Source organism: Cygnus olor, chromosome 16, assembly GCF_009769625.2.
Source record: "Cygnus olor isolate bCygOlo1 chromosome 16, bCygOlo1.pri.v2, whole genome shotgun sequence".
NCBI classification, from domain to species: Eukaryota; Metazoa; Chordata; class Aves; order Anseriformes; family Anatidae; genus Cygnus; species Cygnus olor.
Genome location: NC_049184.1, coordinates 7,956,287 through 7,983,252, shown reverse-complemented (window position 1 = coordinate 7,983,252; position 26,966 = coordinate 7,956,287). Strand labels below are relative to the sequence as shown.

Here is a 26,966-nt window from a genome sequence, read left to right as displayed (position 1 = left end):
AACACTACTTAACTAACTGAACGCCAGTGACAGAAACCTAGAGCACTGTTAAATCAACTTCAAGCAGGCACCGCATTTCATGTGTTAATACTTGCCATCTGCTCATGTTGCATTTTTTACCACAAGAAAAAAATGTGACTGCTGAGTAAAGACACTTCAAAAAAAAGAAAGAAAGAAAGAAAGAAAGAAACAGGAGAAACCTGGCCTCACTTAGCCATAAACTATGGGTTCATTTTTTATTTTTTTTATGCACACATGCACTAAGAACAGAAAAAAAACTAAGTAAAATAGTCCTTTTAGTTACTGCTGCTTATAATAGCTACACTAGAAAATTTTAAAGATAAAGAAAAAAAGAAAGTGCCTGTGCATGTTTGGTACTCCAGACAGCAAGAAATTTGCCTCGGGGAGAAACAGTTTGTAAAAGAGCTGGGGGAAGGGAAATATGCTTGGAGACAGCGTGCAGAAGGGAACCACCGTATGAGTGTGCGCGCGTGCACATTTGTGTTGAAGGCCCTGGAAAAAAATGCTAGTCACTACGGCTCCTAGAGGCTCCAGCACAGCAAAGCACCTTTCCTGCAAAGCATCCATTATGCAGACAGAAGTGCCCACCAACCACAGAAAATGGCCCAGCCAGAAGGGATGGAAACCTGCAGATGGAAGGTTTCCCCACTTTGTGAAACATGTAATTTTTCAGCGAGGATTAGAAATCAACTTTAACAAACAAACCTCCTAACTTCTTACCCCCTTGAAAACTAAAGGTGATCAACATTTTACCCTAAAAGTCAGGCCTATGACTTAGAGGATGCTAAGACATGATGGTAAGCTTCGTTTTAGTTTTATGGTACTTCATTTGACACTCAGTGTGTTTCTAGTAATATTCCTAAAGTGCAATCAAGCCTTTCAGTAATGCGAGGGAAAAGGAATTTGCTATGGCACAAGGTCACCAAGGAAGAAATATTTCTTAAGCCATGAAGTTCTGATTAGCTATTGCCAAGAAAAACAAACAAACAAAAACAAACAAACAGATGTGCATTTGTGCCTTTTTAAAACTGTCATGCTTTGAATGGGTGCTTATCATGCAAGCACCTGATGGCTACTTTGGGGCATGGCACCTGCCATTAGTATGCCAGATCCACTGAGGAGCAGCAGCAGCAGGGCAGTGGCTGTTGTCCTGATCTAGATGGGTAAATTCCAAAGCAAGTTTCCCTACAGAACCATGTGTGATGATGGCGATTGAGGTAGAAACTTATTGACTGGAAAAATGAACAAAACCTTTTCACAAAAGTCACTGTGCAGTAACCATGTACGAACACTGGCTCCAATATATGCTCCTAGTTGCAATGATAAAGTTAGTCAGCGCATGAAACTTGAAACTGTGACTTCTGGCCCAGGATCCATCTCATCCGTTCCCTATTACCAGTGCCTAGAACTATTTTACCTTCACAAAACTACAGACTCTTTGGATGTCTCCTTTCTTTGGGTGTATTCCTAACTTTACCTGCCATGATTTGATATTAGCAGAACTTTATTTGGCTGTTGGGCTCCTATTCCTGATGACTGCAAATGATCAAAAACCAAAAAACCAAACAACTTTGGTCATAACCAAAGCAAACAACTATCGGCCTACATTGCACATGACTGAAAAAGGACGCTAGCAGGATATAATCATGTCACAAATACGTGAACACAAGACATTCTTAATAGTGCAAAAAAACCTATCTGGCCCCAGATCCTTTGTATTTAAAGCTCAAGCCTCTTTACTTCCACACCAGATCAATCTTTCCTCTCTGCAAAGGAGACCAGGTGTTTCTTAAATTCACTTAGCATTTCAATCATTCTGACATTAATGAAACCCATATGTGTAAGTATTACCATCTTTAGTTCCTTACTTACCGCCCTTTTCCTGAAATTTGAATTAATTGAGTAGCTTTCTCTGTACTAAAAAAAAATGTTGCACAGATTTTATTAACAGCTTGCATAATTTTAAGACTGCTGCAAAAATGTATATTTACCTAGGACAGTTTTGATGCTTGAAAACAAGATACGCATCTCCCCTGTAACAACATACAAGTTCTCATTTTCTAAAGTATGTTGGACCAAGATCATCCCCTTTACTGCTACTTCAAGACCGCATATATTAAACTGAAGGCTCAAAGAGAGAAGAGCTTGCACTAAGACAGGTGTAATGATTTTCAACCCCAGTTGACTTCTGTCTCTTCTCTAGTGTCCCTCCACACTGCATAAGCAGCTGCTAAACTGCCCCAGTTAATAGCCCAGCATATGAAAGAAAAACAAACATTGGTTTCACTTTACTTCTGCATACCAACAAAAGATCCAGCCGAGTTGTCACGTTCATCAGAAAAACTTGACAGCCACTACTTACTTGAGTTCAAGTTATTCCAGTCTCACTATTGCCATGTAATACAGGTATTTATTCTAGATGCATTTAACATCTACCCATGCTCCTAGATGACATGCAACTTTTTAAAAATAAAGGTCCCAGCCAAAACTGATGTGAAAGACATACAACCACTGACAGAATAGCAATCATTCAGGAAAATGAGTCACAGAGGAAGCCGGCAGAATGCAGAAGGAGGCTTCCATATGTGACTGTCTCTTATACAGAAAAAAGAGAGGCACTGAAAACAAGTTGATAAAATATTTTCAGAAGGTGGTGGGCGTCCCAGTTAGAACCGTCTAAGTGGCAGCAAAAGCAGGGGGGAGAGTTAATTGGACATCTGTGTGAAAGTGAGGGAGGGCGGACAGGAAGGCAATAATAAACTCCATAAGCAGACCACGACACGGGGCGAGAGTAAGACTCACACTGCTCAGAGCAAGGAAGTAGAACCCACGTTTGTCAGACTATGCCTGTGTAAAAATTATAATTTCTGCAAACTGACCTTGCTTACCCAAGACATTTTGGAGAACAGGCAACTTTGTAACAACACTGTGGTCTTACACTGCATTCGTTAAAACGAAGAAGGAAAAAAAAATTGCCAGAGCCTCACTAACTTCACTCCTCACTTCATACACAAATCATATCAGGTATTTTGGTGAATGCTAAAGTTCAGACTGATTTCACAAACAACAGCATTTTGTGGATCATTTTGCATGTGAGTAGATATCTACACACATACTTATGATTAATTTGATTTGAAAGTATTTATGCAGGATCAAGATTTTCATTTCTCAGATCACCTTCATATTTCATTCACCTTAATCTATAAGTGCACTTCCAGAAAAAAACAGTCATAAAAATAACTTGATTTACAGTGAAGGTCACAGCTGAGTATCACATCAGGATACTGTGAAAATCCACAAGCTACGTGTTCTGCATTATAAAAGACACATCAGAATAGAAATTCCTTTCCAATATTTTCTTGTGCCAACTGCATCCAGATTTTAACACAGAAATTACTCTGTGTGGAATATCTGGAGTGAGGATTTTTCTGCATAAACCCTTTACTACCTCACAGTATCTTCTTGGGTCTTGTACCACTTTATCCGGTTATAAAATTGATTGTTCATTCACTTCTGAAAAATCATGTATTTACCTTAATCCTTTAAAAAAAGGACTTGAAGTGGAAAGCTGAAGTGTTATCATAGTTCAGCAAACAAGTTTCATGGAGACAGTCTTCTACTTAATGTTCTGTGGACACTTCAATATAGTGCCAGGCTGTACTGTAGATTTATGGTACAACTATAATAAAGTCATTTTTATTTCTGTATGCCTCTAATTCCCATCAGTATGATGGTACACACGTTTCCTTTTGCCCACCATTTGTCTGGTGTCTTAACACAGCAAGCAGTTTGCGCCTGGAACTACTGTCAATTGTGTTCTTCAAGATTCACGTCCTGATCTCAATTAAGCCATACAGACCCTACCATAAGTTATGAATTGAACTTTTTTTTTTGGTGCAGAATTAAGAATAGGAACAAAATAAAGACAGAAAATTTTGTTTTTGTCACACTGAGACCACAATTTCTACAGACATTCTTCCGATGAGACGCTATTACAAAAGTATATATTATATGGTTACAGAAATAAATGGAGGAGCATACCATGCTGTGGAGACAATAATCCACAGAAATATGGTAAAACAAAGTTCCCAACAAGCTCACCACAACTATGGCTGGCAAGAACATAATTTCTCAGTGGATTACAATACATTTGAGATGTTTAACCCTAACATCATGTAATCTGCAGTATGTTTCTGCATCTCAGCTAGAGTTTAAACTGTAGCTGGTAGAGCATAAACTGAGGAAAACAGTATAACCCAAGAAACACAGAACCAGGGAAAATAGTCATCCTTTGTTTAGTAGAAGAGAATATTTTTAATATATTGCAAAACATGGTTAATTTCTCTTAACACTAGAGATATAAATGGCACACCTGTAACAAAGAAACTGAGATGCGTGAAAAATGCAGAGAAGTAATTCTGCTAAGATATTGACTCAACCACACCTTTCACAACATGCTGCTCGGATGGCCTGAGGGCATTCATGTTAGAGACACAGCGGCCAAGTTTTAGCTTTTCTTGTTATATTGCTTTTGTTTTTTAAAGAATCTATAGCAGCACAGCACACGTTTATCATAGAAACCCCGAACCACCGGAATCGTGAGCTGTGTATTTTACATGCATTGTTTTGTAACAATGACTGCACACAGTCCTGTTTAACAATGGATATGATGGCACAGAGCCTCACATGGAAGACAGAAATGACAGTACAAACAGAGAATCTGATACAACCCAAGACATCCTATATTGCCCGAAGAAAACAGGCTGGTACAGAGCTGCAATGTATAACATGCAAATGCTTAAATCAATAGTGTGAGCAGGAGCCACTGCTTGCTTCATTCCTTACAGTAGCCGCCAAAAGGAATGTGAAAAAAAGAGCAGGGTGGAGAGATGTTTACCGCTTATTTCTCTGGCACCAGCTAATATCTCTTCTGTAACTAATTCATTTTAACTCTGCACATGGTACTGTTATGTAAAATGTTTCTGAAGTAAGATTTTTTCCTGCCTTTCAAGAGCAAGCATCAAAGCCTAGTAAACCATGTACTGCAGAATATATTTAAAGCTCAACAACATGAACCAATAGAGCCACTGAAACTGACCTCTGGAGGAGGAGCTCTTTACACGCAGAGGTTGGGTTTCTATTTTCTGGCACAGATCAACCCAGCTTACAGAAAGGCAATATTTTACAAATCTTTACATATGTAGCCAGAAGCTTTTGTCAGTGAGATGCAATTATAGTTTAAAAGCAATTTCAATGACAGAAATGAGATGAGAGCACTAATGTAGGTGGCTTTCTGACAAATCAAGTTTTTCCTGTTTTTTTTTCATTCATTTGATCTCTACTGGAATTTTGCAACAGGAATTGGCTCAGTCTCTTTCAAAACATGAAGGGCCTAATCCCTTCCCACTGGAGAACAGGAAGTCAGAAGCCATTCCTAGCACTGACTAAAAAAGAATCTAGATTGTTATTTTAATTTCATTGTTGAATGTTAGAGATTTTTTTTTGCTAACGTTTCAGCGTGATGGCTCGATTAAAAGCTGATTTCCTCCATGCAACACCTATTTAGTACAAGAGACCCTTTACACCAGTCATCCTCTGTAAAGCAGCAATCGCACTACAATTTCTCCCCATTGCTGTGTATGTAGCTCAGAACATGAGCTACCCAAGTCCTTATTTACGCACCACTGTACTCTCTTGCTTTGGACAGCTTCTAGTGCAAAGACTTTTCACACCTGCTGTAAGTGCATTCAAACAAAATCATTCAGTTGGGAACTGGCAGCATTTCGTATTTTGACTTCCATTCACACACACTTGGAAACTACCTACTGTTGTGCACGTGCCTGCTGGGTCCTACAGCCCACACTCCCCACTTCTTCCCCCCAGCCTCCCCTGATGTTCTCAATGCCCTGATGTGAAGGTCTGTATTTCTACTCCTGTGTGCTGTGTTCAAGCCCCAAGCGCCCTCACCTCCTGTTCCTTCACACCAGTGGCACTGCTCGCTTGCTGTCCAAGCATAGCATTGCAGCTTCTCTCAAGCTGTCCTAGCACACGCCAGACTCAAACTGTAAAGCAGCTCAGACTCCACTTCAAGAACTGTGCAAGCTCCCTCAGAGAAGCAGGTGAATGAGGGCTAAAGCTACAGGTAGCTGAAATCTTGACCTCTGGGCCTGCTACATCCTCTCACTTGTATCTTCCTAATTTGAAGTGTTGCCTTTCTCAACACACAACCGTTGCCACCTCTCTGGGGCTCCCAAAGCTGCTAGCGGATCAGTCTAAATCAGAATAGGACAGGATCAACCTCAAGCATAGCTGCAGGTAAAATAAACTGACAGTACTTCATATCCCATTACCAAGTTCCCAGTTCAATTTGCCAAAATCTAGGTGTCAGGGAAAAAAAAACAAACCAAACCATTAGCGAGCACCTTAGTCCAGACAAAACAGCAAAACCCTCCTCAGATGACCAGCTGCTGTTCTAGAGATTATATTAGTAGAAAATAGGGATTGAAAACAAGCAAACAAATAATCTTCCCAAGTTCAATAAGAAATTCTGAAAATTCCTAAGACTATCATCAATAATTGACAACAATCTCATAACAGTTAAAATTAACATGCCTTTAACATTAAACTTAAAAACTGTTATTGGAAAGAAATACAAAGAGCATTAAGTTATGCTCCAAATAAAAACATGCACTCATTGCTTGGCAGCACAAACCAAAACACTAAGGACACTTTGTGAGTACAATGGAAAGTAAGAAAATTAAAATGGAAACACAACTTTTTATAATCTTAAAAGACATTTTATGTGCTTTCAATATGTCAGGCAATTGCAGGTACAAAACCCACTACCACTACAGTATTAAGGGCTTATGAATAATAATGTAAAAACATCTACTTACAGTGAATTTCTGACTATCTGCTTCTTTACACTATGCAGCAAAATTCCAGAATGATTTCAATCATGGTTTCAAATACACCTACCATCCCTTTCTTTCCTGTATGCTTCTCAGACTTGGTTTTGAGTATCAGTCCAGTCACTCTCATTATGTTTGAAAAGAACATGAAACAAAAATATCTTGGTTTTCTTATTCGTAAAGTTTCCCAGTTTGGATCACAATCACCTTTGAGGACAGTTATGAACCAATTTTTGCTGGTTTAGATTATGTAAAGAACAGTGTTACAGAATTAAAACTCATTAATTTGATGTTTGTCCTTAGTAAGTTATGACTTTTTCTGAGCACTTGATAGCTAATTGTGAATGCCAAGGATCTTTTCCACTTGCATATTTTCTCAGAACCGTGTCTGATCCATCATATATCAGCCCCAGTTTTGGCTTGAAGAGGAAAAGGGCAACATTTTGTGAAATATCCCTCACGGTTGTACCATGGTTTAGAATTCATGCAACACTGCGTTGGCAGCCCAGTAACTAATAGAATCACTTGGAGGAGAACATTTGCAGCATTGCCAATCAATGCCATTCGTGAACTATGCTGTTGGTTTGACAATAAAAAGTCTCTGAAAAATCTAACATGTACATTTTCTTCATAGCACTGGTATGAGATTTTTTGAGGTTATAATTTTACAAGCCTTTCCCTGCAACTATACAAGGGTTAAAAATTATTCTAAAAATAAATCTCTGTTAAGAGTATTATCTAATGACACTGAAAGACATTTTTCGGTTTTAAGAAATGCCAGTTATCACAAAATGCATGAAAAAATGGAAGAATTACTGATGTTCGGTTTTGGTCCATTGGAAAAGATACTAGTGATTTATTTTTTTTTTAAACTCCCCACGCTAAAGTTTTCTAAAGTAGATTTCCTGTCCTTTCTCTACGATTGCTGAACCCCATTCAGCCAGGGCACAGATAAAATCTTTGGACAAAAGATTTGAATTCACAGTTTCTCCCATACAGAGTTCAATCTTTACAGGAGAAAAGCTTTTCTGCTACAGAGCTGCAAACTTCACAGGAGAAAGTTATTTCCTCTGTTCCATTCCCCCAGGAGGTGTTATATTCTTATAACCTGTCAGACTTACACAGTCATATTTGTAATTTATATTTAGTATAAGGTCGTTTCTTTTCAAACCACCTCTGGATATTCCTAACACAAAGCGCGAATTCTGATTATTCAATTTTCTCCCACAGGTTTGACACCTCTCCCAGTGTTACCATGCATTGGAATTCTATATGAAACAACTTGAATACCCGAACACGGAGTCAAAGATTAAAAAAAAAAAAAAAAAAAAAGACTGCACCTTGCAATATAATGGCAAAACAATGTGAATGAGATTTTCCTTGCACTTAAAATAGCAAGCGTGTTTTATCAGACAAGGAAAACACTTAGCTGAAATACACATATGTGCACACACTCTTTCTGCTCAAAGAGGGCAACTCTCAAATTTTTATATCCAGTCTGATCGAGAAGGCTACAGAGAGAAGATATACAAGTTTGGTACCATCATTTCAGACCAAGTTAAACTCACCTACAAAAATGGTCAGGACTGTCCTAATTTTCAAATGGCAAAGGATGCCTAAGGGGCATCTGTGCCATGATATCCTACAGAACAGAGGAAAGAGGATGGACAACTACAAAGAAACAGATTTGGAGACAGTACAGAAATTTCATTAGTTGGTGGAGATCTTATTAGGTTTCAAGCAACAGCCAAACCAAAAGGAAAGTAGCTGTGGAAAATCCAAACTCCATTTATATCCTTAAACAATTCAGTGCTTCCTGCACACTGGCATTAGAAATTAGTAATTCCTTACCAACACAGAGCATTGCCAATCAGAGACAGAATTTACAGTGAGAACCACAGTATAAAAGTCATTAACAAGTAGCTGTACTGCATTATTCAAAGGTCCAGGATGGACCAGATGAAGGGATTGCCTAAAGAAAGGTTTAAAGGGCAAAAATACCAACTTACTTCCCAGTGTCCAAGAATTCGTGGCTGAACGACTGGTCTATGTATATTTAAAATATCAATTTTTGGATTACTTTACATGAATTTGTCTGACCACTTATGGAATACATAACATCCTGTGAACGTGTCATTGCATATTAATACATCATGTAAAGTAAGTACCTCCCTTTTTTTTGCATGGTGAACCTGCCTGCTGATAATTTCTTTGGATTACCATAGTTCTTGAATTATGCCAGGGAGTGAATAATCATTCTCTATTCACCTGCTCCACATACAGAATGACTTCACAAATCTCTATCCTGTCCTGTCCTCCCTCAGGCTAAATCTTCTGTTTAGAAATTCCTGTGAAGGAACTTTTCTTATCTGTGCTCATCCTAGTTAGCTCTCTCACCATGCTTTCTAGTTGTACTATATTTGGGGAAAAAGATGAAAGGAAGGGCACAAGATCAATACAGTAGAAAGTTACACCATTCCCTATTTGTTTTTCTCTTTTGTTCACTGATACTATCATTCCAAGATGCTTGCAAGAATGAGTACACAATTACACAATACTTGAGATTTTTCTTCATAAGGACAAAAAAATATATATATTAAAAACATTGTACTATCTTTGAGCCCAACTCAAGCCAGCATCTGAGTAACTAGTCTGGCCTTCTCCGTTCTTCTTGGCATCTTGGTTATACAACATTATTTGTATAGGCAGACCAACCTTGCAAAAAAATCCAGCATTGATACTTTTCCCAGACAGGGTATCTGCTGCAGGCTTAACATGTTTGGAAAGTTTAAGGAACAAAAACAAGCCAATTTAGATAACAAAATTAAGGAAAAGTATGTGTCGTTTAGCCCTTTTGAAAAGCTCCATTGCCTTCATAAGCTACAGCAGAAATTTTAAATTGACAGAAAACTGCCCTCATATCAGGGACAGCTTTTCCCATTGCTATGAAAATACTACCAAATTTGGCCAAGTTACACTTTTTACGGGGGTTTTCTAAAAATTCACTAGAGTTTGACAGGTAACTTATCCAAAAACCAAATCAGCATGCACCATCTTCTTTCCATGCCTCTGCATATTCATTATACTCTTTGAGCAGTTAAGGTTTGTCCTGGACCCGTAGAAATTGAACTTCACTTTTGCAATGGAAGTTTCCAGAGGTTGCTCTGACACCAAACAAAAATTTGAATTGGTTCAGCTGTCCCTACATATTCACTGATACCTGCATATTATTGCCTACCTGGTTTTATGCATATCAGCATAATACTGCACCATCTCTGTGAGGAGAAAAAAAAAAGGGGTGGGGGGTGAGGGGGGGATATAGGCACTGCTAAATAATTTCATTGAAAGAATCTGTTTTAAAAAAAAAATCCCTTCACAGAACCAAACCATAGGTATCTCTTTTGCACCACTTAAAATTAAAAATCAAATCTCCTGGAAGGCCACATTTGGTCTAGAAAAGGTATTTAACATCTTCCCCATCCTCTGAAAGCAACTTTAAAAATACTCACGTTTTTAAAAGACGGTATAGTTGCACACTGAAACAATTTGCAAACAGCATTAAGAAAAGTGCCATGGCTCTTCTCTGCTTCAAGCACTTGCTCTTCTAGGAAGGAAACATGGTGTGCAACCATTTTAACAAATGCCTATGGAGAGAGGAGAAACACCTTATGAAAATTAAAAGCACCTGATCTGGACTTCAGCATTACCCTAGATAGAGATCAGAAGTCAAAGAAAAAGCTTTAACAAGGTATCAGAATGCACTGTTGCTAATATAAATATCAAAGGGGCACATATTCAGAAGTAGACTACAGATATTTACAGCCATCAGAAGAACCACTCTTTATGACCTAAGGCTAGTTTTTTTTCTTTTTCTAAGGGCACACCTTTGCTCCCTCTTCAGCACACAAATTAAGTCCTTCCATAGCGTCTAAAGGGCTGACAACATTTCAGCAGTGAGGTGAAAAGCTCTTCTGAACCCACATAGGCACTGCAACTTTTGGTGGGAGTGAGAAAGTAGCCACAGTGGTAAGAGAGAGGAGAGAGCAGAGGAAAAGATAATAGCAGGTGCCTTTAGCTAAAAAAAGGTCAGGAATGACTGACCTAAAGCATACATCAGTTCAGTTTCAGCTTAAATTTGAGCCATAAGGGAAAGCCAACTAGAAAAAGGAAAAAAAAAAAAAGTATTTGTTAAAATACAAAACTATAAATAATTTTGATACCCACTATTAATGATTAAGCCTTGTTTTTTTGAGAGAGAGAGTTTGAGCACTGCCCATTTTAGGGATAAGGTAAGGTTGAGCTGGTAAATTAATTGCTCCAAACATACCAGTGGCAACATCAAAGTTAAAACCCAGCAGAATTTCATGCTATTTAGCCATTACACAACAGTTCCTCCCTTTTCTACTCTTGGGGGTACAATTTATTTTCTCCCTTGAAAATCCCAATGGATGCTAAGCTTTAAATTTAGAAGTTCTAATTAAGACATTAACTACTGCTCAAATTGCCAATTTAATATTGTGTTCTCAGATTACTGCCATTACAGCTGGTAATGTCAGGGAGAAAAACTGATTTCTAATCAATGAAGGTATTAGCCTAGTCTGATAACACAGAAAGTCTATCAACAAAAGTTTGCTGCATTTTTCAAGGGCAACCTGTAGCCTATCATGAAGACTGGGGCTGTCTTCATGTTCCAAATTATTATCTTCCTATAGCTGTGTTAAGGGAACTGGGTAAGGGGCAGGAAGGGCGTTTTTCCCCTCGCTGTATTGGGGGGGGGGGGGGGGGGGGGGGGGGGCGGGGAAAGGAGCTCTGTTGCTTGCCATACTTTTGGGACAATTAATTGCTTAGTTTTTATTTTCTTTTTCTGTTCAAAGACCCAGCTTAAGTATACGTTCAGGTATAGCCAAATTGTCAAGTGTGCTATTTCTTAGACTAGGGTAACTCAGTTCTGAAAATCAGACAGGTTTCAGTTGACTCCCACTTTTGTTCTAAATTGCCTTGCCTCAGTTCCCTGTGGCAATCTTTCTCCTGGTGCTGTCCATAAAATATGAAGTGTTTTGATAAATCTGTTATCAAATATAGGTGTAAAAAGGCAAACTACAAAAAAAAAATTGCATTTAACCAAACTTGCTGAAAGCAAAGTCAATTGCCCTGTCCCTCCCACAGCTGTATATCTCATCAGAGAATATTACTACTTTGTACAGGGGTAGAGCTTGAAGCTTAAGAACTGTCTATCTGGAATTAATGCCACAAACACTCAATTTATTTCACTTCTAAGTCAGTTAAAAGTGATTTTAAGCATTACACAATTTATCTCGTCATGTTTTAATTATATTCTTCCTAGAGGCAAACTCGCCCTCAGTTGACACAAATTTTAACATACTGCTTACTAAATATGGTGAGGGCATCTTAGTGAGTCATACTGGCTTCCCTCATTCAAGATACAATAAACACCAAAATACACAGCAGAAGAGGGGGCCTCAAAGATCTCCCCGCAACTACATAAAGCTATCATGAACAGCTTGAGTATGTTCAGCACTGGATGCAAGACTAATATTTTTTTTAATTTATAAGTGGTTTCACAGACACTCCTTTGAGTCACAAAACAAATTAACATTATTAGCATTATCATTAACATCAAAAACATAACTAGTGCTTTTAATCCAGCATTAGGAATTGTAGAATCCACAGCAATAAATTACTCTGTGATGTTCCAAAACCAGAAACAATTGCATGTGCTGAACCACAGGTAAGAATCACATTGATTGAAAAACAAACATGAGTGCTTCATGCAAATACCTAGACAGCTAACCTATAAAACACACAAAAAGAAGGATGTAAATTTTCCATTACAATTAACAAACCTCCAATTTATCAATTCTGGCATAGACGTGGTTCATTTCCATCACCTTGTCTTTAATGAGTGGAATGGTCTCTTCCAGGATCTCTGATGTATCGCTTCTAATCTGCGTTGAAGAAAAAATATCACATGAGAATGAGTCTTGAAGATAAACTTTTTTTTTCATGTTAATATTTCAAAGCATTTCTACTCAGAAACGATATCATAAGGGCCCTTTTGTAAGTATGCGGTTAAGCAGAGATTGGGAAAAAAAAACATTTTTACAAGTAATCAATGAGACAACAAAACAACCAATAGCAGCTGACAGGGCTCTGGCCTCAAAAACAGCCTTCCTCTTCTCCCCAGATTTCCACGCTACTCCTTCCAAGACACTTCTCGCTTTCTATTAGGAAATGCTGCAGACATGAGGGGTAATGATGGATTTAAAATGAAAATCAATAGTTTTTGAAAAGGATTTGAGTTAGCCTGTGGCAAATTATCCTCATTCAGGGGTAGCAGGAGGTCACTCTTGGCTATCAACTGGTGCTAAAAGACCATTTACACCTAAATAGCACAATTCAATTTGCAATGCAGTCTGATACTAACGCCAAAACAGAGAAAAGGCTTGGTCAGATCTTTGATTACACTACTTGTAGCATCTAGTCTCCAACGGGGGCTCAGGACAGGAATCTTCACGCAAAGTTCTAGTGTAAGCACCTCAGAGAAAGTTTCTGCTCCCCAGCACCTGTCAGTTTCTGCAATTCTAAGTGCCCTAATGCAGGAATTTTGTTTGTTTGCTAATACAACTAAGGTTGGTTTTGATCTCGATATGACAGCCTGAATTTTATCTGAAATTCTGTCAATTTTTGTGTTAGCAAGAATTACCTGATTCCCTACATAAACAACTGCAAGTGTTTTGTTAGGTGGCCGTAAGATACACCTCCAGTCAGAGGGCTACAGCTAACAGAATCAAAAAAAAAAAAAAAAAAAGATACGCCAAGAGCTGGGCTATGCTTTATAAACTTTAATAAGTACTTAGAAGTTTTATTGATGATACGACTCACTTTTTTTTTCTTTTTAAAAGAAGTAGTGTTTTTAAAAGCTTAGAATGGATGAAGCTACATACGTATAAAATGACTCCTAGTAAGATTTTATAGTATTTTTATTACCAGCATGAGTAAATGCAGATCAAGTGCTTAATAGTGCTTTAAACATTTTGTGATATGAGATCAAACAGACATATCAAAATAGTAATAGCTTTCTACTGTAAACAAACCAACAGTGTCTCCTGTATTACTGGTCGTAGCACTACATCCACCCGGCAGTGAAACAACTGTACACACAGCCGCATGCTGTTATCTTTACAGTATGTACTTTATATCCAACAGAAAACAAGCACAGACAGTCGGGCCAGATCCCTGTAAATGGAGTCAAACTTATAATAAAAATACAAAAAGAACAGAAAATGAAGGAGCTAAAGCAGATAAATTCCAGAGTTGTCCTATTGAATTTTGGGGGGGGGGGGGGGGGGGGGGGGGAGGGGGGGGAGGTCAGTAGTAGGTGGGGGCACGCCAACCCCAAATCTTTATAATAAAGCAGAAGTGAAAAACAAACTGGTGATCTGAGGTGAGGTTCACACTCAGGTAAATTACATCAGATTAAAAATTGAGCCTGTAATTCCCAAAGATAAGGTAACAAACCAACAAACTTGTTCACTAATGTTCCTCTTGGACAGAACTACAGCAAAGCCACTCTTACAGCTAAATGCTAGATAGCTTCTGTAAATATAATCACAGTTTGGGATACAGCCAGAAAAAGAGAGATGTTGTACAGACCCAGTACAAAAACTATCAACATAACAAGGTCATAGCAGACATGGAACAAATCTAAACCATATTTATTTGAGGGTAAAAGCAAACAACCAATACAAGATAGAGGAGAGTTGTTTCCCAGCAAGCAGCCTGTGATGGAAGGAATGACATGCAAATATGATTCAAGAAGAGTCATTTTGCAGCAGTCTGCAGAACCACAGCGACAGAGGAGTTCAAGAGGAGCCAGCACACGACAAAGGGAAATGATTCTCTTGGTACAGCAACCTCTCACAAGCCAGGGAAAGCAGGACTGGTCTGAAACCCCACGTTATAAAACAAGATCTGTTTCCCCTTGTGCAATTATTTTACTTCATTTACTGAAGACTTAACTGAGTGCTCAGCACAAGCACCAGAACACAGCAGTCCTTGGGGGAAAACAAGAACAAAACCAAACTCTTCTCCTCTTACTAGGTTTTACTATGCTAATTTGAGGAGTGAGTGAAGGGAAGGGAGGTTTGACCGAACTTTGTCTTCTAATAGTTCAAGTCAGCAAGACAAAGCCCAAGGAGGCAGCAAACCAACAGCGCAAAAGTCACTTAGCAGACAGCACAACCAGAGTATGAACGATGAATTAGGACACATACCAGGAACAGCACATTGCATTTAGGGCAGTGAGACCCAATTCCTACATACACTGCAGTTCAAGCTGTATCAGTTAAACAAGCACGCATCCTTGGTATTTTGTCCAAAAAAAAAAAAAGTAGCTGGAGCCACAAGTAAAATATAGTGTGCAAATTCTTGTTGTCACAGGGGTTTCTTTGAAAGGCTCTCTATTTTCTTTATATGTTAACACAAAGTAACATCAAAGAACCACCAGCAAAAGTAGCAGTGGTAAACTGAACTGCTCAGTGGTGAGAAAAGGGAAACCTGAGGTTGGCATGTTCCTAAGAAGTCAGCAAACCCTAGCCACAGCAAACCAAACATAACCTCTTCCCCTCTTTTCCCCAGTGACGAAACCAGGATTCACACCTAGGGTCTCAGGGAGGAGGTTTCCAAACTGTAAGTCCATGAGACAAAGATAAGCAGTTAGCAGCTGGCCTGTGGAACCACAACAAAGCAAAATTTACATATGTATCATTTCCCTGGGGTGAGTTCTGCAAGAAGGTTCAATGGTTTGAGAACCACTAACCTGTGGTTTTGTAAACTGGTGGGTACACTGGAGAATCAACATACGTATTTAAAAAAAAAAGCAGAGTATCAAATATAGAGAATTTATATACATCCCCTACATCCTCTTCAAGGATCTGAAGCCAAAGAAATGGAAGTAGTGAATTTGTACCTCAATCAGGTGTGCATCTCTGAATAGATATCATTTTCAATCACGCTGTAAGATACACAATCATGCTTTAAGATACACAAAAAGATACAAAAATGACTAGAACAGCATGTGTAAGAGTCTGGTTATTACAATGAAGTTTTTTGCCTTTGTGTCACTGGTTCAAACTGTAGCTCGGTTAAAATCACAAGTTGATAATTACACTTAAGGAGCTGTGAAGCCACTTAAAAGACGTTGATTAAACTTTGTTGAAGTCCATGCCCTAAGGAAGACAAAATGTTAAATACCTGGCACTAACATGCTTCTGGCACAATCTTTTCATTGCAAGATGCTCCTTCCATGACAAGTGCGAGGTATAGTGGACTGCATTTACAGTGTCACTGTAACTTAACTACTGTACAGGTGTCCATTTTAAGTGCTGTGCCTAGCCAGGTATAACAGTGTGACTCTGGAACTAGCACGTTGTCCTCCTAGCACTGAAGATCCCATTTTTCCCCATTCTAATATTCAGACCTATGCATCAAGAGTACTTTTAAATGAAAAGCAGCAGCACACTCAAGGGAGAAAAGCCAAATCCCTTAACGTGAATACTTTACTGAATGCCCAAGTGAAATATGCAAGATTCCCTTTGTCTTTTGTTGGCATAGACAAAAGACCAAATTATTGCTACGCACAGCAGTTGGAATCAATTCAAACATTACATTATATTTATCAGATTCCCAGATACCACTTGATGTGCTGCTGAAAGGAACCTGACATTAGAGGTACTGGATTGAAAGGAACAAAATCAGCACGCTAGCTCTGGTGCTTTGATGTTCCCAGATAAGGTCAATAATCTGCATACTAGATAATTATTCACAGCCTGTAGGTCGTGGAAAAAATGTTTTAATGGGCAAAGCAAAGATAGTGTACTGAAACTAGGTTAGTGTTTTATGTAGAAAAGGTTGGCAAGAGAAGAAGTCTCATACGAGGTTTAAAAGCTCGCTGGATCCATGTCAACAAGCTAACCTTCTCCCGTATATTGGAGCCAACAATGTAAGGTGCATGCCTGATTGATGAGAAAAAGCATAAGGTATATGTAAGTCTTAGCCTAAGCTCCCACATGGAAAAAATGAGTGAATGAACTTAATAGTAAATCAGACAGAATACAGTCATCAGTGAAGAGCTATTGATTCAAACCTCTTGCTTTGAACAGCTAATGTTACATCACTGAAGTAGTCATCACCTTGCAGAAATGAAGTCAAAAGATTTGGGGCCAATTTCTTGTATTCTACATTCTGCAGAGACTAAATGTGCCACACTAGAGAATCTAAAGCTGACAAATATAAGCCAAGATGTATCAAAAAATAGACTGCATGCTCTGAGGTTCACATGCTCCTTTACAGCTATTTTTGTAAAAGCTGAATGGAAAAAGAAGTGCTTTAAACAGCCACTAATACTGAACCATTCTTTCAAGGCAGCAATTTCTCCTTTTAAGTCCACTACTAATCATGTGAGACTGATGAGCTAACCTTTTGTTTCTTTCCACACTATGTCACTTCCTTCTGGAAGCAATGATGCCTCCTTTCCCTAAGAAAAAAATGCCATACACCCAATAGAGATGTTGGCTGGTCACTTCTTGCTATTTGAGGTGCATTCAATACTTTATTGCAATTAGCAATTGTTGCAGTTGATGATGACATACATATACATTATATAAGATGCTTGAAGACAGAGAAGAAAAACATTGTGGTGAGTGATAACACACCTGCATATGGCTTGCATTTCAGTGAATTTAGGAGAGAGCCCCTTTAGGTAAACTTGGTCCAAGCTAGCTAAACCAGCATCCTATGAAGCACTCAGGAAGGATTAAAATGCAGCGCCAGTTCTTCCACCTAATTTTATATTTTTTAGCTTATGGAAGAGAAAGAAAAGTTGACTGCAAAAACAACATCCATTCTTTGCACGTCAACATCAAAACCCGAGCTGCCTTCAGACAGCATCACCTTATGCAGAAAGCCTGACTGAAGCTAAATAGCAACGCACACCCCTTGCTCTAAAGAGTTTATCACAAGCAATTAGGCACTGCCAATAGCTAACTAAGAGAATTGGTGTGCTGCAAACGTCGCCTCGTCCATCAGCCCCAGCCCCAGCGCCAATGCGGCAGGGAGGGGCGAGGCTTAGGGGAGGGGCGGGGCTTAGCCGATGGGCGTGGCCTGGCAGGATGGTGGGCGTGGTCTGATGCGAGAAGGGCGTGGCCTGGAGGCCGCGCTTGCCGCAGCGCCACCTGGTGGGCGACAAGATGGCGGCGGCGTTGTCAAGATGGCGGCCCCGCGGGGCCGGCGCCGACATGGCCTCCGGGGAGCGAGACGCCGCGACACGACACCTACCGCCTCCGTCAGCCCGCAGAAGGCCTCCAGCTGGCCCAGCAGCTCCTCCACGGCCTCCTCCAGCGCTGCCACCTGCGGGGAGAAGAACACAGACGGCCCCGCTCGCGTCAGCAGGGGGGGCCCTGCCAGGGGCCGGCCGCCGGCGGGCTGCCCCGGGGGGTTGCAGCGGGGCTCCGCCACGGGCGTCCCCTGCCCGTTGGGAGGTGGAAAGGTTTATTCTACAGCTCGCATTGGGCGTAATTTTCCAAAAGTGATTTATAAAATCAACGTAAAGTTACGGTTCGACCCCAAGACCGCAGCCCATGACCAGATACCGTCAAACAAAACGCTGAGGCCAGCCTGTGGCAGGGAGAAGACATGGAACCGAACCGAGCTGTGCAGGTTCTGCCTAAAGCCAAGGGCCCAAGCATACCCACAGCTGTCGAGGACAAAAGCCAACAGACTTTCTTTCTCTTAGCCAAAAGGGGAACATGCCTTCTATTCTGAGCATACTTCAAAAAACAAGTGAAACTTTCAGAGTTCATGCAAAATGAAATGGAAATCTGGAAAATGAAAACCACTTCAAATCCTGGACTTCCACTGTAATTTAAATCATTTTTAAATACTGAATCTATGCTCTTGTTCTAATAACATCTCATATTCTACAAAATGAAAATAACCTGAAGAATACTTGATTCAAAACAAAAAGAACACAGGGAAATTATCCCATTTGTTGGAGCTGGTTTGCTTAAGTGGTCATTGTAAAAGTAGAGTGGCAAGAGTTGCCTCAGCAGACCTCTTAATTCATTACAACCCAGAAGAGAAATGATAATCTAGTTCCTAAATAAATTTTATTACCCCTTCATCTGGTAATAAAATTAGGAAACATCAGTAGCCTCTCAGATTGAGATTGCAGTTATCAATCTAACAGTCAAGTGAACTCCCAAGATTTTTTATTGCCGCTCCTAGAAATGCCCAAGGACCTTCTAAAATAGATGAGATCTCCCTTGCATGAAACAATACAAGAAAGGGAGTTGCTATTGTGTAAAGGCATCAGATAGGAGAAGGGCGTAGGAAAAAGAATACGACAAATGCACTTTGTCAGCAGTGGGTAGAATGGAAAACACCTGACTCCAAATGTATTTTAGTGTTACAGCAACTTGAACTTGATTCAGATGGAAGCAAATGGTAAGACTGATGTATACATAAGATCACCCAAAAGGCTGTGCTTTGCGTAGACTGACGGTGGTCACTGGCATCCAACTTCTCATTTACCTCATAAAACCCATTCCACATAAATGGAGAAATCATTCTCTAGAGAGCCTAAGTCATCTTTCCAGCATGAAGGGGGTGTTCTTACATGTCTGGAGACCTATTTGCAGCCAACTTTTGCAGCAGAAAAGGTTTGAGGGAACAGTTTTAGATATGAAGGTATCCCAGGAGGTAGCTTCTGCACTGACACTAAGATGGTGATAAGGAAGGCAAAAGAGTCTGCAAATCATGCACGCTGGGGCAAGGCTCAACTCCTAAGATCCTTGTACCTCCAGGAGGGGAGAGCCATGCAATGGTCACAGCCTCAGTAAACAAATGAGATTCCTGATACATAAACTGTGCTCAAATGGGTTTAGCAATAGCCAATTTAATGTAATAAATTCCTGCTTATCTGTGGAATGCCAGTTCGTATTTCAGCAGAACAGAAGATAAACATGCAGATGCATAGAGAACTTGCAGAATTGAAACAGAATTGAAGTGTGCTGCAAATTTTGAAGTAATTCATGTGAAAGATGTGAAAATGTAAAACACTCATCATCTTCAATATATATCAAATATTTCTGCCGTCATTCTCAGTTTTCTCTACAAAAAGATATTTCCTCATTACCAACTTGAGAATACAGTGACAGTGGGATAGGCTAGAGGCTGGGATGTACAGCTCTAGGGTAGCTTTCTTGGTTAGCAGAAGAGAAGATAGCTTGGTTGAAATGCAGGGGCAGTCATATCTATGAACACTGGAGTCACATTCAGGACAGTGATTCAAAAACTAAAAGGACAAATTATGATGTCACAAAGAGGAAGAGAAAGGTGACAGAAAAGCCTTAAGCACACGGAAAAAAACAGTGCCTGTTTTCATGAGGGCAAACACAGATGTGTATATAAAGGACACGCTGTAGGCGTGTATACCTATTGAGCAGAACACAGATAGGAGCTCTGGCCATGGTCCGAGTAGCTTGAACATGACCCAACTTGGCCCAAAAGCTGTGCAAATATCTTAGACCAGCACTGAGTTAGGCTTGCACGTATCATCTCAGAGAAACTGTTAGAAGCTGTTTTGTGTCCTCTTAGTGACCACACCTGGTGGCCTGCTGAGGTTATTTCCTGAGCTGCCTGTGTCTCACATGAACTCTATGTGAAGTCACCATGGTGGTATAAGCTATCAAGTTACATTCACAATGTAATGTCAGTTACACAAGATTTAAAACCTATCCACAAAAGTTTCCCAGCCTCGTTTTGTGTACACATCTGGACAGAAGAAACCTCAAGACACATTACACTCCACAGGTTTATCAGAAGAGATCCATGGATGCTGTAAATCAATGCATAGATTTCAGTAGTGCTAACATCAGTTTACATCTCCCAACAATCTGTTCCATGTCTGTCTGAAGTAAAGATTTCTGTGTGGAGAAGCTGTTTTCCTTCTGCTGCTCCTTTGCATGCTTAAATAAAGGACCAGAATTTCCACATCTAATTTCCCCTCAAAAAAGAAAGAGCGCTCTTTCACCCCACTACACACAGGCTAGCTCTGAAAAGATCACTGCTAAACAACAGAAAAATGCATTCTTTTCAAGTAAGAGAGAGTTCTCAGTGACTTTATGTTGCTGAAAGACACAGTTTGTGGAAGAAAATTGGAAGCTCTGAGTCTGAAAGTCTGATTTCTTGAAGTCTTCATAAGGCAGAGAAACAAATTGGTAGCTTTTTTGTTAAGTGTATTTTACAGCAGAGCAATCGCAGTGGGTGGTGCGTGTATCAGATGGCCTACAGAACAATTCTATCAAACTCAGACATTTCTTGGCAAGTCTGTGCAGTCAGCTTCACAGGCCTGAAGCCACTCACACAGCCACATGTTCAGGGCTAGCACAATTAGCTTAAAGAGATAGTCCAGAGCTGATACCAGACTTACAGCTTTGAAAAGGCTGTCCAATGGTAGCTATCATGAATTGCATAACTACAAAGCAAGAGGAAATTCCACTAATTTAATAGGGATGCATTAAAGAAACATCCACGTAATGAAGTTGCATTAGCTGTACAGGCTACTGTCCTGCTCTGACTAAACGTGCAGACCCGCTTCAGGTCAGGTAGGTAGCTTGCTGACGTTACTAGCTAAATATGTTACTGCTAAATACCCACCATGAGCACCTTGCGTTTGTAATGTTCATAAAGATTCAAACAGTGGAATAGCATGTGTTTAAGGGCAGAAGCAAAGTTTATTGACACCACCAAGAATAAGATTAAGCTAATTCCAAACAGATTCACAGTCCTTAGTCTTTACTCTAAGAAGTGTTACACAGCCTGAAACATAACAGAAGACAACAATAATACAAAACAATAGCAAATAGATGCAAACAAACCTTAACACTATTTCTTCAAGGCATGCTACTACAAAAGCACAGTAGGCAGGAAAAAAAAAGCCAAAATTATACGTCTAAAAAAAACTTGGCCACAAATAATTAGCAGTTTCTTATCAATTGCAAGAGAGGAAAACAACATTCTTAGGGGCTCAGAACGTTTACAACACCTTCTGACATGGTTAAGAGGGACCTGCTGCAAATCACAGCGTAAGCAACACTTTTACAATTGTCTTTAATTAGGTACTTACTGAGCAGACCATATGAGCTCCTTGCAGGTGATTCTAGGAGTTATTGTATATTTATCACTAAGATCTGAAATAAAGCCCATTAAATACATTTCAAAGTTATGATGAAAACATGGGGTGACAAATCCTCCTTGGTTAAGACAGTAATTTCACAATCACTTTAAAATTGTATAAGCTGACATTGAAGATAAAAATAGTCTATCGTTTTCCATCACTCACTTATGCCCCTAAAGTCAACACTTTCCATGCAAGAGGAGAAACATTCTCAGCAGAATGAATCAGAAACTATTCTGGGTTGAAAATTAACCATTAATTTCTTTGCCAAATCACGTTAGCTCAGATCAGTTTGTCAACTCAATTCATTACACAGTCACACTAAGGCTAGTACTGACAAAGAAAACAGGTAGTGAGGGGAGCAGTGACGTTTGATCTTTCAATAGCAGTGTTAACGTATCCCAAAACCTTAGCCAAAGGCACAACAGCACCACTTCCAGATGGCATTTTAACGTTCCCTTCTATCCACTGTTGATTCTCCTGTTTATTCATGGAAAGAAAACACAAAATAATTAAAACCATGACTTCTGTTTGTAACTTAGAGGGGAAAAACATGCAGTCTAGCTCTGAGGTTAGGTTTTTTTTCAGACTTTCTTTTACGTATTATATACTGTACCCATAGTAAAATCTGTTCCTCACCACTTCCCTTTACATGCCTTTGTTCCTCAACAGCAATCTCCTCCCTCTCTATTCCAAGCCCTAGATAAGATAAACTTATGTAACTCCCCCCACCGCTACTTTCACTTCGCCTCAACCTGAGTATTATGCTCTCATGCAACCTTGAAACTATTTATTTGCTTTGCCCCTGCATACATGTATTTATTTTTTTATTTCAAGATTGTTCCTTTATACAAACATTTGGGTCAGGTATTGTATACCATCAATCCGTCATTCCTGTGATACATGAATATAACATTGTAACTTATTCATTATAAAACATTTAAAAAAAATCAACGTTAAATCTCTTCTACAAAGTTTTCCAAAAAAGCCTTCCACTTTCAGTCAAAACGTTAAGCTGCCTTTGTCAGAACATGAAGTGCTCTCCTAGCATGTCATTAAGATGAAAAGGTAGGCACAGAAAACTAAAAATAGCCAAACCAGAGAATCACACTGCTCTTTATAGCAACAAACTCAACCAGGAAGGTACATTTCAATATTGCTGAAAATTATCAGGTTCTTCAGTATGATGTCCTCCTATGCCAGCTTCAGAATACTGAAAAAACAATCAATGCATAAGAGGAAAACAAGAAGAGCAGAATGGCAAGTGCATTTCAGGAATAAAACTAGAAGTCTTTCATAACAATTTGCAGGATATCTTCATATCAGACAGGATAATATGCTATGCAGCAGAGCCTTGAAAGCCTTCATTTAGCAAAATCTTCCACTGGACTCCACAAATACCTTATTTTGAATTCCATCATTATCATAGTTTTATTTGCTACAATTGTTACACAAAATTAAAAAATCATAATGAAAATTAGGAATTATATGCTAGAGGTAATTGCTAATTACAAAATAATAATAATAAAAAGCTAAACTACAGCAACTCTTTCTGTGAAAAGGAACCGACAGCCTTCATTGTGATTTCAGCAATACTGTTTGTGATACACAACAAAGCTGAGCTAGCAATACAAGGCCCACAGGAAGAGACACTTAAGAACGTGCTGTGAAAGCTATGATTAATCCCTGCGTAGGAAAATACCTTAATTATATCACTGCTCTGAACAAACTACCAATATGTGCAAGGATCAAGAAAGATCGGCATTAAAACGAGTGCTTAATAACAGCAGAAGATGCCTGAAGGAAATAGAATGACTTGCAAGTAGCAAAGAGCACAAGTAGTTTCTGTATTCCCTGAACGAACTAACAGGCTTGGCACTCAGTTATAAAAACACACTATCTGCCATACAACTCTATACATGAAGCTTGTTTTTATTAATTGGCAGGTCTTCTTTATTTAACACCAGCTTGAGTGGTACTTGAAAAAAAAAAAACAACAGAATCCAAACAGCTGACATGAACTAATACTTCAGTGAAACTTCTTCCCTACTAAGCAGTTCACTCTGCAATGTCATCTTAACCAAGCTGGGAAATTTGCTTTTGTAATTGTTAATAACATTAGCAGTACTTGTTTCCAGCCTACTATAGATGCCTGGACGACTAGTGAAGTGGATCTGAATCCAGACGTAAGACAAAAGCTGTCAGTGGTTTAACCACATGAAAATTATGTGGATGTCATAGACTAAGCATTATATCACCTCCCTGAAAATACTGAACATAAAAAACAGAACAGTGATTCCAAAATTTGTATGTAACTGGTCTGCTTTATTGCAAAGTGCATATAGCCACATTTGGAAAGATGAAACTGATGGAGTGATGATGTAAAGGCAGAGAAATATGGAAAATAGCATAGTGAAACTGAGGAAAAATTTTCCCATTATTTTTTTTCCTGGAGACAAATATAAAACACACCAACACTTTACTGCCAAAGTGAAGGGAGAAAAAAAGTTGCTTTGAAGACAGTAATTTTAGTGTTTTTTCTCCTTACAAGAGAGAATTGTAAACTAATGTGCCCGAAGAGAATGTTAGTCACCTCACATCATCTCCAGACTCACGTGAGATAGGAGCTACCTGCAGGTCAGAAAGGGAGATACTTGAAAATGCTCTCAATTTTCTGTTTTCATGGATTTCCTCTCTTTTCTAGGGGAACATGACCTACCAGTGCAATTCAGAACCTTTCTCTTTGCGTTCAGGGATCTGAAATGCTCCCTGCCCTTACCAGCACGGTGAGAGTGCTGTGAGTGATCACCACTGTCACCATCCCGACGGAGCTACGCAGCTAGACTGTGTCCGAGAGGTGACCACACGCAACTAAGCTCCTCAAGCTAAGCATCCTTCCACTCCATCACAGCAGCGCTCTGATCCCGACCTTAGTCACCAGAGGACTCGGTTTCCACAAAAACAAATGACAGAGTAGCAGCCACATCCATCTGCATTCAAAAACAAACAAACAAAAAGCATGAAATCACGTATTCTGCTCTTCAGGAGCCCAGCTGCTGCTCAACTTGCCCCAGCATCGCATCCCTGACGCAGGAGACCCCTGACGACTAGGCCCTCCTTCAGCAAACACTCCCTGTCTCAAAAAAAAAAAAAAAAAAAAAAACACACACCAAAACCCTCCAAAGCCCCCAACCAAACGGAGGAAGGCGCCGGAGCAGCAGCAGCAGGGAGCCGGCAGCCCCTCCGAGGGGAGGTCGGTGCCGATCCCCGCAGCCTGGAGGCGCCGCAGGAGCTCCCTCAGAGGGCAGCTGGGGCCGGACGAGTGGAGGTCGCCGAGCCGTGCCCGCGGGGAGCCCCGCGCCGAGCCGCCCCGCTCACCTCAGCCCGGCACCGGGAGCCCCCCGACCACCACCACCACCCCCAGCCCCCTCCTCCCCCTTCCTACCTCGCTCTCCTCAACCCCCGCCTGGGGCTCCGGCGGTGCCCCCGGCCGCAGCATCGCCTCGCCGGGTCCCGGCCGAGCTACCGGCGGCCCCCGCTCCGCCCCCGGCCGCCGCTCCGCCTCACGGCCCCCGGCGGGGCCTGCCCGCCGCCTCGCCTCCCCTCAGCGGGCCGCGCGCGCCACCCAGCGGCGGCGGACGGGAGCGCGCAGCGGGGGCGCGCCGAGCGGGCGCGAGACGGGGGGGTTGAATAGCTGCCCACCGCTCCCCCGGGGGCTCTCTGAGGAGAGGGGGCCTCAGGGTTGTTTAAAGGGGTTGGTTACAGCCGTACCACTTCAGTCACGGAGCAGTGCTTCGTCAGACACAGCCATACGGAGCCACACAGCTTCCCCCTGCCACGCTTAAAAAAATCAAGTTTTTTCTAGTGATTTGCTTCAACAAGCCTGCACTGCAGGCTAGAGGGGAGATTAGATAGTCAGAGATAAGGTGCCAGACTCAGTGCCACGTTTTGACTCACTTGGATATTAAAGGCTGCAGCTAGCAGCGTAGCTTTTAAATGCTCATAATCGCTCTGTGCCATGCACTTCCCTGTGTGCAACTGAGAATTCAAACAGCCAGCAGCCCAGTTTCTGTGAGGCAGAGCCCCGACCCTGACCCCATACCCAAGCTGCCGAAACCTCCTGGCATCCTCCACACAGACAGAGCTACAGGAGGCACGCTGTGGAAGCTTCTGCAACCTTCCGGATTTTTCTGCGTTAGGCTCCTTTACAGTCCAATCTTAAACCAAAGCAGCATTTTAGACAAAGACAGATGATCAAGACGGCAGTTCGAACAGAGACAGAAAGGGCCATCTGTTCGTGGTATATTAGCTGTTCTTCCTGCCCTACCTGCTGACTAATGTGCCTCAAGGAGTGGTGCCTGGAGCAGGGAGAGTCTGCTTGCTCTCAGCTGGAAGGGGTCAGAAACGGCCTGCCCTTGAAAGGTGCTTGGGCCACGCAGCCCGTATGGGGCATTTATACTAGGGTCAAGGGGACTCTGTGGCAGCAGCAACAAAGCAACATGCAGAATTTCACACTGACTGGTTGAGACATCTAATTGGAGTTCCATCTGCAGACAGCCACAGCCCAGGAAGAGGAAAATCTGTTAGACACTGTGGAGAGCAAACCTGAGCAAAGCTAGATAAAATGTCATCCATTTCCCCGAAGAAACTAGAGCACTAACCAGACACCAGAGCATTATTCTCATTGTGAATTACTATTAAAAATACTATATAAATACTAAATACTGTAAGAATACCATATAAAACTACTTTTTAGTGCTTGCAGAGCCAAAGGCAAC

At 40.6% G+C, this 26,966-nt stretch overlaps 1 protein-coding gene across 3 annotated transcripts in view; it reads right to left on the bottom strand.

Annotated features, from left to right (window-relative positions):
• The window catches only part of BCAS4 (breast carcinoma amplified sequence 4), a 40,716-nt gene extending 14,967 nt beyond the window's left edge, over window positions 1-25,749 (bottom strand). The window contains exons 1-5 of one of the 3 annotated variants that reach the window (XM_040576443.1): window positions 25,634-25,742; window positions 25,118-25,178; window positions 18,288-18,359; window positions 12,797-12,898; window positions 10,442-10,576 (exon numbers count right to left, since the gene is read on the bottom strand). In XM_040576443.1, the coding sequence (XP_040432377.1) occupies window positions 10,442-10,576; window positions 12,797-12,898; window positions 18,288-18,359; window positions 25,118-25,174 (366 nt within the window). In that variant the 5' untranslated portion in view covers window positions 25,175-25,178; window positions 25,634-25,742. Of the gene's footprint in view, window positions 1-10,441; window positions 10,577-12,796; window positions 12,899-18,287; window positions 18,360-24,967; window positions 25,179-25,633 lie in introns of those variants that run through there. The other 2 variants (XM_040576444.1, XM_040576445.1) reach the window with 2 other exon arrangements.
• Window positions 25,750-26,966: the final 1,217 nt, after the last annotated feature.